This window comes from Myxine glutinosa, chromosome 5, assembly GCF_964187855.1.
Source record: "Myxine glutinosa chromosome 5, kmMyxGlut1.1, whole genome shotgun sequence".
In the NCBI taxonomy this organism is placed as follows: domain Eukaryota; kingdom Metazoa; phylum Chordata; class Myxini; order Myxiniformes; family Myxinidae; genus Myxine; species Myxine glutinosa.
Genome location: NC_136265.1, coordinates 69,868,160 through 69,886,894, shown reverse-complemented (window position 1 = coordinate 69,886,894; position 18,735 = coordinate 69,868,160). Strand labels below are relative to the sequence as shown.

At 46.4% G+C, this 18,735-nt stretch overlaps 1 protein-coding gene across 1 annotated transcript in view; it reads right to left on the bottom strand.

Moving 5' to 3' along the window:
- Positions 1–6,323: 6,323 nt before the first annotated feature.
- Positions 6,324–18,735, bottom strand: part of LOC144892120 (uncharacterized) — a 93,394-nt gene continuing 80,982 nt past the window's right edge. Inside the window, exons 11-13 of the mRNA XM_078777336.1 lie at positions 14,979–15,041; positions 14,734–14,874; positions 6,324–9,033 (exon numbers count right to left, since the gene is read on the bottom strand). Of these exons, the coding sequence (XP_078633462.1) occupies positions 7,391–9,033; positions 14,734–14,874; positions 14,979–15,041 (1,847 nt within the window). The 3' untranslated portion in view covers positions 6,324–7,390. The remainder of the gene's footprint in view (positions 9,034–14,733; positions 14,875–14,978; positions 15,042–18,735) is intronic.

Sequence of the window (18,735 nt, the reverse complement as noted above, 5' to 3'; positions counted from 1 at the left end):
AGATTCCGAACACGAACTGGCAGGGAAGTTCGCCGCCCCGACCGCTACGGGTGGACCGACTGACGTGGATTGACGTGACCCATTCGTTTATTGCTGATGCTTGCTTGCAACCTGCCGAGCGGCAGTATAGTTCTAACGGCGGGGAGAATGTAGTGAAATTATACCAAGGTGAACCCAGGGTGTGCTCGCTACAGAAGGGGCGTCTATAAGACCCGGGACAACCGGGGCGCGCGGACACTCCAGCGGAACTCACTGTGACATAGTCCTGTAGTTTGAATGGTATGTACGCCCCTAAATGCTGCGCTGACTGTCCTTGCTGTTGGACCATGGTTATATTGAATCGACCATTGCTGCTCATGAAATACTCTGATTTTAATGCCTGTTGCATGCATGTATTCTTACAGGATGTACTACAGATCTAAATGATATTAAACCTACCCAGAGGTCAAGTCGTGTCTGAGCTTGATTTTCACGACAGTCCCCTCGCTACAGCTCGCCACTCCCAGCCCCCCTAATCTCGCACTCTCTCCTCCCTGCAGCTCACCGCCACCCAGCCCCCCTAATCTCATACTTTCACCTCCCCACAGCTAACCCTCCCAGCCCCCCTCATCTCGCACTATCCCCTCCTGACAGCTCACCACTCCCAGCCCCCCTAATCCCACACTCTCTCCTTCCCACAGCTCACCCCTCTCAGCCCCCCTAATCTCACACTCTCCCCTCCCTGCAGCTCACCACTCCCAGCCCCCCTAATCCCGCACTCTCTCCTTCCCACAGCTCACCCCTCTCAGCCCCCCTAATCTCACACTCTCCCCTCCCTGCAGCTCACCCCCTCCCAGCCCCCCTAATCTCGCACTCTCCCCTCCCGACAGCTCACCACTCCCAGCCCCCCTAATCCCACACTCTCTCCTTCCCACAGCTCACCCCTCTCAGCCCCCCTAATCTCACACTCTCCCCTCCCAGCCCCCCTAATCCCGCACTCTCTCCTTCCCACAGCTAACCCCTCTCAGCCCCCCTAATCTCACACTCTCCCCTCCCTGCAGCTCACCCCTCTCAGCCCCCCTAATCTCACACTCTCCCCTTCGCCCAGCTCACCCCTCCCAGCCCCCCTAATCTCACACTCTCCCCTCCCAGTCCCCCTAATCTCATACTTTCACCTCCCTACAGCTCACCCCTTCCAGCCCCCCTAATCTCGCATTCTCCCCTCGCTACAGCTCGCCACTCCCAGCCCCCCTAATCTCACACTCTCTCCTCCCTGCAGCTCACCGCCACCCAGCCCCCCTAATCTCATACTTTCACCTCCCCACAGCTAACCCTCCCAGCCCCCCTCATCTCGCACTATCCCCTCCTGACAGCTCACCACTCCCAGCCCCCCTAATCCCACACTCTCTCCTTCCCACAGCTCACCCCTCTCAGCCCCCCTAATCTCACACTCTCCCCTCCCTGCAGCTCACCCCCTCCCAGCCCCCCTAATCTCATACTTTCACCTCCCTACAGATAACCCCTCCCAGCCCCCCTAATCTCGCACTCTCCCCTCCCAGTCCCCCTAATCTCATACTTTCACCTCCCTACAGCTCACCCCTTCCAGCCCCCCTAATCTCACACTCTCCCCTCCCAGTCCCCCTAATCTCATACTTTCACCTCCCTACAGCTCACCCCTTCCAGCCCCCCTAATCTCGCATTCTCCCCTCACTACAGCTCGCCACTCCCAGCCCCCCTAATCTCACACTCTCTCCTCCCTGCAGCTCACCGCCACCCAGCCCCCCTAATCTCATACTTTCACCTCCCCACAGCTAACCCTCCCAGCCCCCCTCATCTCGCACTATCCCCTCCTGACAGCTCACCACTCCCAGCCCCCCTAATCCCACACTCTCTCCTTCCCACAGCTCACCCCTCTCAGCCCCCCTAATCTCACACTCTCCCCTCCCTGCAGCTCACCCCCTCCCAGCCCCCCTAATCTCATACTTTCACCTCCCTACAGCTAACCCCTCCCAGCCCCCCTAATCTCGCACTCTCCCCTCCCGACAGCTCACCACTCCCAGCCCCCATAATCCCACACTCTCTCCTTCCCACAGCTCACCCCTCTCAGCCCCCCTAATCTCACACTCTCCCCTCCCTGCAGCTCACCACTCCCAGCCCCCCTAATCCCACACTCTCTCCTTCCCACAGCTGACCCCTCTCAGCCCCCCTAATCCCACACTCTCTCCTTCCCACAGCTAACCCCCCTCATCTCACACTCTCCCCGCCCTACAGCTCACCCCTCCCAGCCCCCCTAATCTCATACTTCCACCTCTCTACAGATCGCCACTCCCAGCCCCCCTAATCTCATACTTCCACCTCTCTACAGCTCGCCACTCCCAGCCCCCCCAATCTCATACTTTCACCTCCCCACAGCTAACCCTCCCAGCCCCCCTCATCTCGCACTATCCCCTCCTGACAGCTCACCACTCCCAGCCCCCCTAATCCCACACTCTCTCCTTCCCACAGCTCACCCCTCTCAGCCCCCCTAATCTCACACTCTCCCCTCCCTGCAGCTCACCACTCCCAGCCCCCCTAATCCCGCACTCTCTCCTTCCCACAGCTCACCCCTCTCAGCCCCCCGAATCTCACACTCTCCCCTCCCTGCAGCTCACCCCCTCCCAGCCCCCCTAATCTCGCACTCTCCCCTCCCGACAGCTCACCACTCCCAGCCCCCCTAATCTCACACTCTCCCCTCCCTGCAGCTCACCCCTCTCAGCCCCCCTAATCTCACACTCTCCCCTTCCTCCAGCTCACCCCTCCCAGCCCCCCTAATCTCACACTCTCCCCTCCCAGTCCCCCTAATCTCATACTTTCACCTCCCTACAGCTCACCCCTTCCAGCCCCCCTAATCTCGCATTCTCCCCTCGCTACAGCTCGCCACTCCCAGCCCCCCTAATCTCACACTCTCTTCTCCCTGCAGCTCACCGCCACCCAGCCCCCCTAATCTCATACTTTCACCTCCCCACAGCTAACCCTCCCAGCCCCCCTCATCTCGCACTATCCCCTCCTGACAGCTCACCACTCCCAGCCCCCCTAATCCCACACTCTCTCCTTCCCACAGCTCACCCCTCTCAGCCCCCTAATCTCACACTCTCCCCTCCCTGCAGCTCACCCCCTCCCAGCCCCCCTAATCTCATACTTTCACCTCCCTACAGCTAACCCCTCCCAGCCCCCCTAATCTCGCACTCTCCCCTCCCGACAGCTCACCACTCCAAGCCCCCCTAATCCCACACTCTCTCCTTCCCACAGCTCACCCCTCTCAGCCCCCCTAATCTCACACTCTCCCCTCCCTGCAGCTCACCACTCCCAGCCCCCCTAATCCCACACTCTCTCCTTCCCACAGCTCACCCCTCTCAGCCCCCCTAATCCCACACTTTCTCCTTCCCACAGCTACCCCCCCTCAGCCCCCCTAATCTCACACTCTCCCCGCCCTACAGCTCACCCCTCCCAGCCCCCCTAATCTCATACTTCCACCTCTCTACAGATCGCCACTCCCAGCCCCCCTAATCTCATACTTCCACCTCTCTACAGCTCGCCACTCCCAGCCCCCCCAATCTCATACTTTCACCTCCCGACAGCTCACCCCTCCCAGCCACCCCTAATCTCGCACTCTCCCCTTCCTACAGCTCACCCCTCCCAGCCCCCCTAATCTCGCACTCTCCCCTTCCTACAGCTCACCCCTCCCAGCCCCCCTAATCTCGCACTCTCCCCTTCCTACAGCTCACCCCCTCCCAGCCCCCCGAATCTCATACTTTCACCTCCCTACAGTTCACCCCTCCCAACAGCTCACCCCCTCCAAGCCCACCTAATCTCACACTCTCCCATCCCTGCAGCTCGCCCCTTCCAGCCCCCCTAATCTCGTACTCTCACCTCCCCCCATTCTGCATTCTTCCAGCATCACCCCCATCCCACATTCCCAGAGTTTCCCACCCACTCCCAGCTCCACCTCATGGTCCCACACCATAATCCGAATCTGAAATGATGATCTGTGAGGTCGTTGGAGAAAAGGAATGATTTTATGTGAACTGCGATGATCGATTCCATGACCTTGCAGATGATTGGAAGTAAGATGATCGGTCTGGCGTTAACAAGATTCGTTTTTGCACATTTTTAATGTAATGTGGTGATGTTGGCTGACTTCCAAGCAGATGGAACATAACCTAGGGCAAATTATAGGGTGTGTGTGCCAGAGCAGCACTGTCTGGTTCAGTTGCTGAATCAAAGTCAAGGATTGCCAGAAACTAAAATGGAATTAAATTGCATTAAGTCAGACTTGTTCGACCTTTATTTACACATCATAACCCACATCTTTCAAGTGAAAAACAAATTCTCCAATTTTCAGAAAATTGATTAAAAATACAAAACTGGCTTATCTTGGTTGGAAAAGTGTCCACCCCCCTGAGTTAATACTTGGTGGAAGCACCTTTGACAGCAATTATAGCCGTGAGTCTGTTGGTATAGGTCTCTACCAACTTTGCACACCTTGATTGGGCAATATTTTCCCATTCTTTTGCACAAAACGGTTCAAGCTCAGTCAAGTTGCGCGGAGAGCGTTGATGGACAGAAATCTGCAAATCATGCCAGATTTTCAATTGGATTTAGGTCAAGGCTCTGACTGGGCCGCTCAAGGACATTTATCTTTTTGTTCCTTAGCCTCTCCAATGTAGCTTTGGCTGTGTGCTTCGGGTCATTGTCAAGCTGAAAGGTGAACCTCTGTCCCAATTGCAGCATTCTTGCAGAGGGCAGCAGGTTTTCCTCCAGGATTTTTCTATATTTTGCTCCATCCATTTTCCCTTCTATCCTGACAAGCGCCCCAATTCCTGCTGATGAGAAACATCCCCATAACATGATGCTTCCACCACCATATGCTTCACAGTAGGGATGGTGTTGTTTGGGTGATGGGCTGTGTTGGGTTTGTGTTGTGGAAGCACTCAATTTACTTCAAACAAAATTCACTGACAGTTCCACTTTACTTCAAACGACCATTTATTGTATTCACACGTGCCGAGAAGTTTGCTTGCTGTAACCCAGCCTGCCTTTGGTCCAGCGAGGTTCAATCCACATACTTATGCAAAAGCTCTGAAGTAGCATTACAATTCCCTCAGTTATCAGCAAAGAGCAGCGACTTTTAGTCACATCTCCATCACTTGGTTTCAGCTGAATGTCAAGCCACAGAATCTGATAAAATGCTTTGGTTGGGGTAGGCTAAGCAAAAACAAGTTTATCTTGGTCAAAAGACAAGTGATGAAATGTACATACAAGCTGATTTCTGAAAAGCATATGTGCGGCAAGCACTACTTGCTGGCTACAGTAAGAACAAGGGTCATTTAGTTTTCACTTCTTTAAGCAAACAGATTTATTTACACTTTTATAGTTATAAATCAAGATTTCTGAAACCACCCTCCCCCTTGGATAAGGTTTATATCGGTGCTCTGCCGTACCAGTGCTCTGCCACACATATGATGTTGCAAGACAAACAGTGTCACAAAAGAAAGCTCTTACGCCCAAACACATAAGCCCTTCATCATATGTTTGGGAAAAATTGCGTGCTCAGTCAGGGTCGCCCAGATCGCTCAGATGGCAGAGCACTGGTATGGTTAAGGACCTGGGTTTAATTCCTGGTCTGGGCATGTAATTTTCCCGCATGTATAAATTTAATTATCTGATGCTGTTCATTAATCTAATTGTTTCACTACGCCCCCAGTGGTGTTTATGATAGAGGACATGGATTTGCCCAAACCGCATTGGAGGAAGACCCTCTCGTGTTCAGGCCGTTGGTGCTCCTCTGGTTGATAGCGAGTGCCCATGAAGCATTGACGGAAAGAGAGTGCCAATCACATGTGTGGGAAAATTGCCTGCTCAGTCAGGGTCGCCCAGATAGCTCAGATGGCAGAGCACTGGTACGGTTTTCCAGGGGACCTGGGTTCGCTTCCCGGTCTGGGCATGTAATATTCCCACATATATAAATTTAAAAAGGATATTGGGCGATAATTGCAAAGCTCAAAAGGATTGCTCTTTTTGAAAATAAGGAACGACTTTAGCAATATTCATTTTATCTGGTACAATTCCAGAAAAAAAAAAGTGGTAGATTGAAGATGTGTGTTAATGGAACAGATATGTCATGGAAAATGTTTCCAACAAGGAAATTGTTCATACCATCATAGCCTGAACTTTTTTGATTTTTGAAGTCTTTTAAAATGTCGAAACGTTCAGTTGAATGAGCAGGAAATATAAACATTGAGTTCCGATTTTGATCATCCATCGAGTCATAAAAATTCATATTTCCAATGGGAATATGTCTGGCAAGGTCACCACATGTAGTTACAAAGTAGTCGTTGAAATATCCTGCAATAACATTTTCATCGTCAATTAGAAGCTTTATGATAATTAAGTCGTTTTTCTACACATTCTTATTTTGAACACGATGTATAACTTATACTCTCTATTCATTCTAATTCTTGCTTCTTCTTTATTGCTCTCTTTTTTGTCTATCCATCTTAGGAGAAGTGAATTCTTGCAGAATTTCTTCTGTAAGATTCACTTGGCTGCGCCTGAGTGGATTTGAGGGTTGTGGAGTAGCGGCTGAAATCAGAATCCTGTCCAGGTTCTTCCTGATGACTCCATCTTTGCTCTTTGCTTATTCTGGTTCCTTCTGATGACTCCAATGCAGTATTTGGTTTTCCGTTTCATTGTTTATCTCAAATTGCGGTCACTTTATAATTTCTCAGCTCTATTGGAAATACTGGAACTGCAAGTTGGTTTATAGCTTTGATTTTGTTCATTGGAGAGAGGGATGCCTTCAGAATTTGTCTTGTTCTGCGTAAGTCCTCTTTGCCGATTATTTTACGCATTTTTGTGTTACACCTGGGGATCTTCTTCTATTCCAAGGTCATTGGAGGATGCTTCGTTCCTGTGTTGATGTACTTTCATCGATTGAGATATTGTGTGTTCTTTTTGTTTTGCCAAATAGAAATGTGCATTTTGCACATTTGTCAAGACCAAATTCCATTCGAATATCCTCCGAGTAACGCTTTACTAGTTTGAGTTGACCTGCCAATTTATTACGATTTGGCGTGAAGAGTTTTAGATCATCCCTACAGATAGAAGTTTTACCTTTCTCGGTTCTTTGGTTATTTTTCTGTTGCACGTTGGACTGTATCCGTGTCCTTGTTCATTGACGGGGTTACTCTGAGTCCAGAGCCAGACAAATCTGGAGGCTGTCACCTTGTAGGATACCACGTCATCTTTACCCCTGGGATTTCAATTTTTCCTTCCAAGTGACGTAGTATCAGCGTTGTGTTCCAAAGCATCATTACAAATTATCAATCATTCTATAGGTAGCAGACTCTCCCACATCCTTTCTGTTCTGCCTCTAAAGCTGCGAGGGTGTGAGGGTTGTTGAGTGAGGTATTCGTAAATTGCGTTGTCGGTACTTCACACCAGTGTGTGTTGTTTGATGTTCTTTTACAGCTGATAAGGTCATAAATGTCTTGCTGCACACAGAACACTTGTAAGGCCTCTCTCCTGTGTGTATTCTTTCATGTTGTCTCAAAGATGTTAACAAAGTAAATGATTTCATGCACACAGAACACTTGTACGGCTTTTCTCCTGTGTGTATTCTTTGATGTCCTTTTAAAGATGTTGATGCAGTAAATGATTTCATGCACACAGAACACCTGTAGGGCTTCTCACCGGTATGTGTTCGTTTATGCACTCTTAATGAGGTCTTGCAAGCAAACGACTTCTGACACACACAACATTTGTAGGGCTTCTCCGCTGTGTGTGTTCTTCCATGCTCTGTTAATCGTGTCTTGCTTGCAAACGATTTATAACACACAGAACAATTGTAAGGCTTCTCTCCCGTGTGTGTTCTTCCATGCTGTGTTAATTGTGTCTTGCTTGCAAACGATTTATAACACACAGAACAATTGTAAGGCTTCTCTCCCGTGTGTGTTCTTCCATGCTGTGTTAATCGTATCTTGCTTGCAAACGATTTATAACACACAGAACAATTGTAAGGCTTCTCTCCAGTGTGTGTTCTTTGATGAGTTTGTAAATGTGATAATTGACTGAAGGCCTTAGGACACACAGAACAATTGTGAGGCTTCTCTCTGGTGTGTGTTCTTCCATGCTCTGTTAATTGTGTCTTGCTTGCAAACGATTTAAAACACACAGAACAATTGTAAGGCTTCTCTCCAGTGTGTGTTCTTTCATGCTCTGTTAATCGTTTCTTGCTTGCAAGGGATTTATAACACACAGAACAATTGTAAGGCTTCTCTCCAGTGTGTGTTCTTCCATGCTCTGTTAATCGTGTCTTCCTTGCAAACGATTTAAAACACACAGAACAATTGTAAGGCTTCTCTCCAGTGTGTGTTCTTCCATGCTCTGTTAATCGTTTCTTGCTTGCAAACGATTTATAACACACAGAACAATTGTAAGGCTTCTCTCCAGTGTGTGTTCTTCCATGCTCTGTTAATCCTGTCTTGCTTGCAAACGATTTATAACACACAGAACAATTGTAAGGCTTCTCTCCAGTGTGTGTTCTTCCATGCTCTGTTAATCGTGTCTTCCTTGCAAACGATTTATAACACACAGAACAATTGTAGGGCTTCTCTCCAGTGTGTGTTCTTCTATGCTCTGTTAATCGTATCTTGCTTGCAAACGATTTATAACACACAGAACAATTGTAGGGCTTCTCTCCCGTGTGTGTTCTTTGATGAGTTTGTAAATGTGATAATTGACTGAAGGCCTTCGGACACACAGAACAATTGTAAGGCTTCTCTCCCGTGTGTGTTCTTTGATGAGTTTGTAGAGCTGATACTTGACCATAGGCCTTATTACATGGAGAACACTTGTATGGTTTCCCTCGTTGGTTGTTATCTCCATATGCGGTGTCTTTCTCTCGTGTATGTTTTCTTTGATGAGCGTGTAAACGTGAGGGTTGAGCAAATGCTTTGGAGCAAAGAGAACACTTGAGTAATCCACTTGAGTCTTTGGAGTAATCCACTGGCACATCTGCAAACATTTCAACATTCCGGTTCCAGAAAAATCATGGAAACACAAACTAAATCCAATCATTGAAAATGAACAAATCATGCTCACATGTGACAAGATGATCCCATCAAGTGTGGACATTGCAAACAAAGCATTGCATCCAGACATCGTGCTCAAACACAAAAAGGAAAAGACGGCATTGTTGATTGAGGTTTCAGTTCTCAATGACTTTGGACTAAATGCTTCAGAAACCAAGAAAATGCTCAAATACCAGGAACTGGAAAATTAGGTCAAGAGGACTTGGAAATTGAAGAAAGTTGAAATTGTACCAGTGATAGTCAGAGCAACAGGGAGGATCAAGAAAACCCTTACTGAGCACTTCAAGTTTCTGCCAGACGTCGCGCCTTGCATTCAAGGCCAAAGGTTAAAAAAAATTTGTCTCATCACACAACAACAACAACAACAGACCACATAATCCACATTATCCACATAACAGACCACATAATCCACAACAGACCACATCGTCTCATCACACCACATAATCTTTTGCCTCATGCTCTGAGTCTTTCACGTGCCTTTTTGCAAACTCCTGGCATGCTGTGATGTTCATTTTTCTCAGGAGTGGCTTCCGTGATGTACCAGGCTAAAAGCTGTGCAATAATAAACTGTCCACAATTGGAGATCAACAACATAGACATCAAAACAAGGAAACTTCTAACTATTCATAAACCATTCGACAACAATCAATGCATTCCGAGGTTTTACTTGCCGAAACGATAACGAGGAGGCAGTCTGATGGAACTGATCCACGTGCACAGAACAACTTGTGTAGGTCTAGCGGAGTATGTGAAAAGCTCAACAGACTATCGAATGAGATTTGTACACGAGCAAGAAAACAAAAAATCAAAAAATGTATCCTTAATCCATTTAGCAGCAAACTTCCAAAAACAGGTGCAACTGCAGGATACTACATAGGAAAAGGAAAGAGAAACAAATACAGCCCCAATGATCGCAAAGAAGAAAAGGGAAAACTACAAAAAGAAATATCAGCAGATATACTCCGACAAATGGGAGAATGACAAAAGAGCAGGAAGATTTAAAAAAGAGCTTGACAGACCATGGATCAACAAGGAAGGTTCATTGGAATGGCTAAGAAGAGGTCAGATTAACTGGGATGGCGAATGAGTCATCAGAAATGCCCAAGACCAGGGAAACTACACTCGTGAAAGAAAAATAAAATGGCAGGATTGAGCTAATCTGACAACTGCAGGTTTTGTGGGGTAGAAACAGAAAGTACCAGTCATCTCCTTTCAGGATCCAAAAAACTCATGTCAGAACAGTTGTACACAGAAAGGCATGACAGCCTCTGCATAGTAATCCTCTGGCACATCTGTAAACATTTCAACATTCCGGTCCCAGAACAATCATGGAAACACAAACCAAATCTGATCCTTGAGGATTAAGATATAGTGCACATGCATGATAAGATGATCCAATTAAGTGTGGACATTGCAGGTGGAGCATTGAGTCCAGACATAGTGCTCAAACACAAAAATGAAAAGACGGTATTGTTGATTGAGGTTCTGTTCCCAATGCTTTTTGACTAAATGCTTCAGAAACCAAGAAAATGTTCAAATACCGGGAGCTGAAAAACTAGGTCAAGAGGATTTAGAAATTGAAGAAAGCTTGAAATTGTACCAGTCCGAGTCGAAACAACAGGGATGATCATGAAAACCCTTACTGAGTGCTTAAAATCATTCCGGGGAATATCACGACAAACGAGCTACAAGTGGAGGCTGTCAGAGGTTCAGTGAGGATTCTAAAAAGAGCTCTTGGAACAAAGCTATGAGAACGAAGTTTCACCATCTAGTTCATGAATAATGATTCTTCACTGAAAAGAAGGTGGACAATTTGAGTTCTGGGAGAACTCCCTCCCAACTCTGAAAACCCGCATATGGAGACAACAACGAACAAGGGAGTGGGAGACAAGAGGGGGAGAGAAAGAGCTGGGGCGGGCTACACGGGATAAACAAGATGGACATCACAGGGATTTCATGAAAGAAAATGGAATTTGAAGGAGGTGGGCTATTAACCCGGGTAGAAGAGATCAAGGTTTTGGATGGGGGAAGATATGAGATGGTGGTGAACAGCTGTTTTGAAGACCTGGAGGGAGGAGTGGGATTGAAGAGAGTGTGGGAGTTTGTCACAGAGGCGAGAAAAAAGAAGAATGAAAGAGAGAAGGTGAACAGACTCTTGATTTTGGCAGTTTTATCAGAAGAGGGTTGCTGACAGGGCTTGTGCATCTTGTAGGACCATTTGGGGGAAAGAGCATAGACAGAGCAGGGGGTGTAAGGCAGGAAAGGACAGCCAACCTGACTGCGGTGAGAGAGTGCAAGGCCCTCAGAATCAGCTTCATTGCAGGAGATACCAATGATTCTGAAAGTCTTGGTTCCTACAGTGTGAAGTCGAGCGAGGTGTGAGGCAGGAGCACCAGCCAAGAGGGGAGAGCTGAACTCAATCAAGCTGTGGACAAAAGCCTTGTATGTGGTGAGGAGCTCAGTAATGCCAATAAAGGACTTCACACGACGGAGGATGCCCAGTCGGCGACTGGCTTTGGAGGCCTGCTTGGAAATGTGGTTTTCCCAGGAAGGATCATGGCAGATAGTGAGACACAAAAGCTTGAGTGACAGAACTTCTTGGAGAGGTTGTTGAGAAAGTAGATGGGAGGGTTGTCCAGGTGGTCTTTTCGGAGAGACAAAGTGAGAGTGTGAGATTTGTCAGGATTGAAAGACATGTTCCACTTGTTTGATCAGTTTGTGATTTTATCCAGGTCTGCAGAGAGAAAAGAGGCTGCTGCCTGCCGATCTGAGGGATGAGTTATGGAGCGGCAAAGAGTGGATTTATCAGCAAAAAGATATAAAGGATTTTCAAGAGGGTCAAAGAGATCAATGATGAAGATTAGAAAAAGCACAGGGCCCAGAACATTGCCTTGAAGAACTGGCGATGAGAGAATTCCATTCAGAGCTACACCTTGACTATGACAGAAGAGGAAGTCCGCAAGCCATGTTGGGGATTTCCATGGATACCATAAGAGGAGAGTTTGGTGAGCAGAGCGGTTGCCAGACCGTATCGAAGGCACGAGATATGTCACGGGAGACGGCTCTGATTTCCTGTTTGGCATTGTGGACCTCCATCCATTGTTGAGACAGCAGAAGCAACATATCCAGAGTAGAGTGACCTGGTCTGAATCAAAATTGATGATCAGAGATCAAGCCATTGCTGAGGAAGAATTTAATGCTGGAAGCGATGATGGATTCCATGACCTTGCTGATGATTGGGAGCATGCTGATTTGTCTGAAATTGCAAGGATCTGTTTTTGCACCTTTTTTACGTAAAGTGGTAATTTTAGCTGCTTTCCAAGCTGATGGCAGATGACCTTGAGCAAAAGAGAGGGTGAAGAGAACAGAGAGATGGTTTGATAGAGCGGCAGAGCAGGATTTTCGGACCCGTGGGGGCTGATGCCGTCTGGTCCAGTTGCAGAATCAGAGTCGAAGTTTGAAAGAAACTTCTCCACCTTGTCAGAAGAGAAGGACACAGAGTCCAGGAGCAGTTGGGTTTGACTGGGAAAGGTGGGAAGAGGGAGATGGGTTTGGGACACAAGATTTTGAGGCAAACACAGAGTTGAGGCATTCGGCTTTGTCACGTGCGGTGTCAACTGTGTAGCCTTTTGAGGTAAGGGAGGGGATGGAAGGGGAACAAACACCAGAAACAGATTTGACCAGACGCCACCAGGATTTGGAGGAAGGAGACAGGTTTGAGAGTTCATTCTTGAGTGTGGAGAGATAGTGCTTCCTGGGACTCCTGAGGGTAGACACACACTTGTTCTGAGCTTGGTGGAAGGAACTGAGATTGCCTTCAGTAGGATTTGCCTTCCAAGAGGCAAAGGCAAGTTGTTTCATGGCAACTCCCTCACCACAAGATTCAGTGTACCATGGACAGGAGGAAGGGTATGACAACTGAAGACGAGATTGGATAAATCTGTGCACGAGAGAGAGAGAGCAATTTACTCTGGAAGAATTCCCAGGATGAGTTGATGTCGGAGACAGTGGTGATGGGAGACCAATCCAGATGATTGATGGCTGCTTGAAGACCGTGCCAGTCGGGCGTGAGTAAATGCCAGACTGGGCGGCGCTGAAGTGGCTCTCTATGGATAGCTAAAGGGATGTCCACTTCAACAATCACATGATCAGATGAACCAACTGGAGCAGAAGACGAACAGCAGAAATTTGCAGTGAAGTTAGTCATAATCAAATCCAGAAGAGAAGATGCTGCATTGACTGAGATCCGGGTCGGGAAATTGACAGATTGTGTCAGTCCCAAAGACTTTTGCCAAGGTGCCATGGCAGGTGTGAGAGGTACCCACACCCAGCCCACTGACATGATGACAATTGAAGTCGCCACATATGAGGAAGAGAGAGTTGGGAAGAGTGGATAGAAGTTGGTCCTTGTTGTCAGACAACGAGATGTAAATGGAGTCATCACTGTTTGGTGGATGGTTCAACACACAAATGAACCAAAGGTGGGAGTGGAGAGGAAGCCGTAGCCAGAGGTACTCCTGGGGGTGTGGTGGAGTGAGGGTAATGCAGGGAGAGTGAGGAATAGAGATTTTGATAAAGACATGCAACTCCACCACCAGGATGAAGCTCAGGTCCATCATACCGGAGGAGGGAGTAACCAGGGAGAAATATTAAGGAAGCAGAGATATCTTGAAGGAGGAAAGTTTCTGTTAAGCAGATTAAGTCTGGTTTGTCAGAAGCAAGTTGTATGGAGAGATCAGTCAGGTTTCAGCAAAGGCCCCGGATGTTAGAGGTACATACCATGAAGGAAGAGGGAGAGGAAGCGTCAGGTACGAGAGAGGGGAGGGGTGGGGAAGGGTAAGATTAGGGAGGAGAGGAGGATGCAGGGAGAGCTGTTGACAGTGGGTCAGAGATTGCAGAAGAGCAAGGAGAGAGGGCAGGATGAGGGGTAATCAGCAAAATTGAGGAGGAGAGAGGCGAGACAACACGTGCTCGTGATTTGGGGGGGGGGGTGCGGGGGGAGTGGGTGGGTGAGTGTGGGAGGGGGGGATGTAGTGAGGAGTAATTTTTATTTTTTTAAATTTATATTCTGGACATTAAACATAGGGTATAAAGTTGGGAGGAAATTGAGGGAGGAAGATAGAGGGGTGAAAATAAAAAGACAATGTATTACAGAGAAAGGACGCATTTCAACTAACGAGGGAGCCGGGTCGGCCTCAAAAATCCCTGTACAAAAAAATCCGACTAATACTCACAAATTTGCACAAATTTTAAAACAAAACCAAACTATAAGCACACAATAAACACAGACACAGCAAAATAAACAGTAGACAATCGACAAATCTCCTGCAAGTAGTTATTTCCAAGGTGTGTATTCCTGAAACAGAGTATTTCTGGCCTTTACTCAGGATTGATCAGAAAGATAAAGAGCTAATGTTTGAAAACTAAGTGCAGAAATATTTCTGGGTATATGATAAGCAACAACTATCCCTGTCTGGTGAAGATAAACAAGCCCACTTGGTTGACTACAATTGAATATATCTGTTATTCCACAAAGTTTGGAACAAAATCATTTCATCAACAACAAGAACAAACAAAAAACAGTAAAAACAGTGTGATGTGTTCTCCATGAAGCTCGGCTTACCGTCGAGCAGCTGAGCAGCTTTGCCGGACTCCATTGGAGGAGAACGACGTGGTTCCACCTTTACATGCTTATTCCTCAACATATCTTGGGAAGTCTGAAAATAGCTTTGGAATGTTTCCCTCGTCCCCGGATGAGCTTCAACTGTAAAACATTTGATAAATTGGTTCTTTCTCAGGAAAGCTTTTCTGTTATAAGAACAATCAACAGAAGATTATTGTTCTTATTATTATTGTTGTTCTTCAAACCTTTGACAAGCGAGGAGGAATCATCAATGAACTCGGACTCCACCTTTACTTTCACAATAAAATCTGAAAATGAAAACATCCCATTCAAACTCAAAATGAAATAGTACTTCCAAATAAACGAAAAATCACAATACAGCTCCGGACCGCAAGTGTTTAGTTCTTATTCTCTTGAAACATATCGATTTGAAACCCAAGAGGAAAAGGAAATCCGATGATCTGACCTTCTGTTGGTCAATATAGAGCTAGTAAATTTCCACAATCGTAGAAAACGGACAGAATTCACGGAGTCGGTGACTTGAAATGGATAACTGAATTTGACAGAAAAAAAAAATAGCGGAATGTGGCAACTTAGAGAGAAAAAAAGTAAAAAACAAAATATTGTCTGATTTTGTGTGCACAATTCTCCAAAGACTAAATTATGAATAGTTGTAAACAAGCGGTCATAGACCGGTCCTTGTGAAGTCAGTCGCTCCGACCTTGCCCTTTGGAAGTCAAGAACAACAATAGGCTTCTAGTTTATTTGTGAACAAATTACGTGATCAAAAATATACAAAATCTGTTCAAATTTAAAGTCAATCGGATGGAAATTGAGGCCTGTACATGATCTTGATCCTTTACATTTTGCCTTAAAAAGCAATAAGCTTCAGTGACCCACGATTCAACTTCTGTTCAAATTTCAAATTCATCGAATAAAAATTGATGATTTTCGGCCACTTTGACCTTTTGATCTGAAAACAAAATGAATGCGTCTAGTTTTTGATTGACTAACAAATTAATTGACCCAACATGCAAATTCTGTTCAAACATTAAGTATCCCACGGGGGTCTTTTGCAAAGAGTAGGGCACATATCGCTGGAAACCTGGCCAAATTCCAAATTACTGCCAAAACTTCCTGTATTTTGAAATGGCGACCAATCCAGGATTGTAACCCTCGCTAAAGAAACAGTTTCAGCTCTGTAAACAGCATGGTGCATGATCTGGTCCAATGTGCACAAATAATTGTTTATTTTTCCACTGATAAAACAAGGCAGAATATATTCTTAGGTAAAATGCCAGGGGCATAGAAAAGGCCCCTTTATATGAGGGTATGTGCCATGTGGCAAAGTAAAGAAAAGAAGGGACATTCAAAAAATTTCGTGTGCATGCTGTACTACCCTTGTGTTCTTAGGAGGAACCAAGTAATGCTCTAGAAAAGTTAATATAATGGGGCGCCAATTTGATTCATACAGCTGCATGAAGAAGTAAATGTATTGTTGTGTTCTCGGGGGTGAACACCCCTGGGGACGAATAGCCGATCGAGCTGACCTCCGAGGCGTTCAGTCAACTCTGGTGGACCTTCTTTATACATGCGAGGAGTCGTGGAGGGCAGCAAAGCTCTTACCTGCACGGATTCCACTGGAGCATCCTTGAACCACGATAATCAAATCAAATCGACACGGAATTAAAATGCAACAATAAAAGGGTTTAATAAAAAACAATGCCAGGTAACAAGAAATGCAGGGTAAAACCAAAATCCTCAATGGAGCACTCCCATACTGACTCATATACACCACAAGGGGATAAATAACTCAAAGTAATAAATGTGTGTTTGGTTTGTTTGCTCAGTGCTCAGCTTTGAGCGGCCCTTGAATCCCGTCGGTCCTCGAACGGGTCCCTGGTCCGTGCGTGGGAAAATACACGCCTTGGTGTCTCAAGATCAAGACACCTTGCGGGTGTCTCAAGCCGCGTTCACCGCCACCTGCAAACGTGAAGCGAGTAGGCCCCCCTCCATCCTCATCCCATGCTCCACAAAGCACCAAGGTCTCTCAGGTGCACCCAGCCACCACAAAGTCAGCACCAACGAACCAGGGAAAGGATGGCACCGCTCGCACCATGCAGCCCGGACCAAGAGAAAGAATGCGTCTGCCTGTGATCACATCCACGAGGTCAGAGCCAAGAGCACGAACCTTGACCGCCTTTCATCAACTCGGGACACCAAGAGAAAGAAAATGCCGGGACACAGTATTTTTGTTCCCAACGTCATCCGATGACGTCAGTGTGTGCTCCAATCAAAGAGTCCACCTCATCGCTCCATCGGCCGGACCAATCACTACCCCTCGGGGCGGGGCCCCATTGTCCCTCCCGCAGTCCCTGACGATGACCCGGCTGGTGGCCTCAGCGGCATTTGAATGTCCTGGTTCCAGTTACTTTATTTGTTGTTATTAGTGTAGGTGCGGGGTGCATGGCTGGTGTGGTGTGTGTCTTTTATATGGTTTGCCACATGGCACATCGCATATAAAGGGGCCTTTTCTATGCCCCTGGCATTTTTCACAAGATTAATTTTAAATACAAACAAAATGCATTTGTTCATCGTACAAGACGTTATTAAAGATGATATAAACGACTTGAAAAACCAAAAAAAAAAAAAAAATTCAACCCAGACAGGATTCAAACCCACAATCCCCAGCTTGGGAATCTGATGCTTTATCCATTTGGCCATTGAGCCAGCACGTTAGAAAGAATTTTTTTTTTTTTTAAAGGGGTATAAAAGTGTGTATATATGTATCTATCTATAATTCCAGTAATCTCTGTGTGTTTGTTTGTACGTTTGTACGTTTGTATGTTTGTTTGTCTGTGACCGCTGTTTCTCGACAACCACGGGTCCGATATACTTTAAACTTGCCAGGTATATTGCTGGGGACCCGAGGATGTGCCTTTTCAAGGTTTCATATTAATCGGACAATTACTTACCGAGCTATGTCCAAAAAACGATTCAACCAATCAGAGAGCAGCGAACTATCGCGTGTGCCGAACGTGGCGGACACACTCTGCCTCGGATGGCACATTTGAGAGCGTATTCATTTATTTCACGTTTGCAAACTATGTTGGCGCTATGTTGGCGTTAAACTATGTTTTAAAACTAATAAAAACCATTTCATGTAAATAGAGGGGGGGGGGGGGGATTGTCACTGTACTCGCACGAGCAGATGGCGGAAGTGCCTGACCGCCAAGTGAAGTCCGAGCAACTCGCGGTCGAAGGTACTGTAACGGCGTTCGGGCGGGCGAAGCTGCCGGCTAAAGAACGCCAGCGGTTGCCAAGCTCCGTTTTAAAACTAATTAAAACCCCGGGGGGATTGTCACTGTACTCGCAAGCCGTTCGCCGTTCGCTTTGGCGTTGCGAATGGACCAAAACATTTCATGGACCAAACCATTTCATGTAAAGCGTTCGCCGTTCGCTTTGGCGTTGCGAATGGACCAAAACATTTCATGGACCAAACCATTTCATGTAAATAGAGGGGGGGATATAATTTTAGATATAGATATAGTACGGGCATGCCCTAGTATTTATAAAAATGATATACAGTCACGTGAAAAAGTAAGTACACCCCATGTAAAGTTTTGACTTTTTCAACATATTTCAACATACAGTTATTTGATCTTCATTTCAACAATATTGATAGATAAAGGTGATTTAATAAAACAAATATCATGAAACATTTGCATTTTCTAGTCCATTGTATAATTTAAATAAACATAAATGCAAATTTCGCATGGGGAAAAAGTAAGTACACCCCTACATTTATCGCTACTTCAAACACCTAAAATTAGAATCAGGTGTACCAGCTCAGGTGCAAATGATTAGAACATCATTAGAGAGGATCTTGGAGGAACCTGTCTTATTTAACCCTCAGACATTTAGTTTGGTTTGCTCTTTGTTGTTGAAGTGTGCGGCATCACCATGCCTAGATCAAAAGAGCTCTCTGAGGCCTTCAGAAAG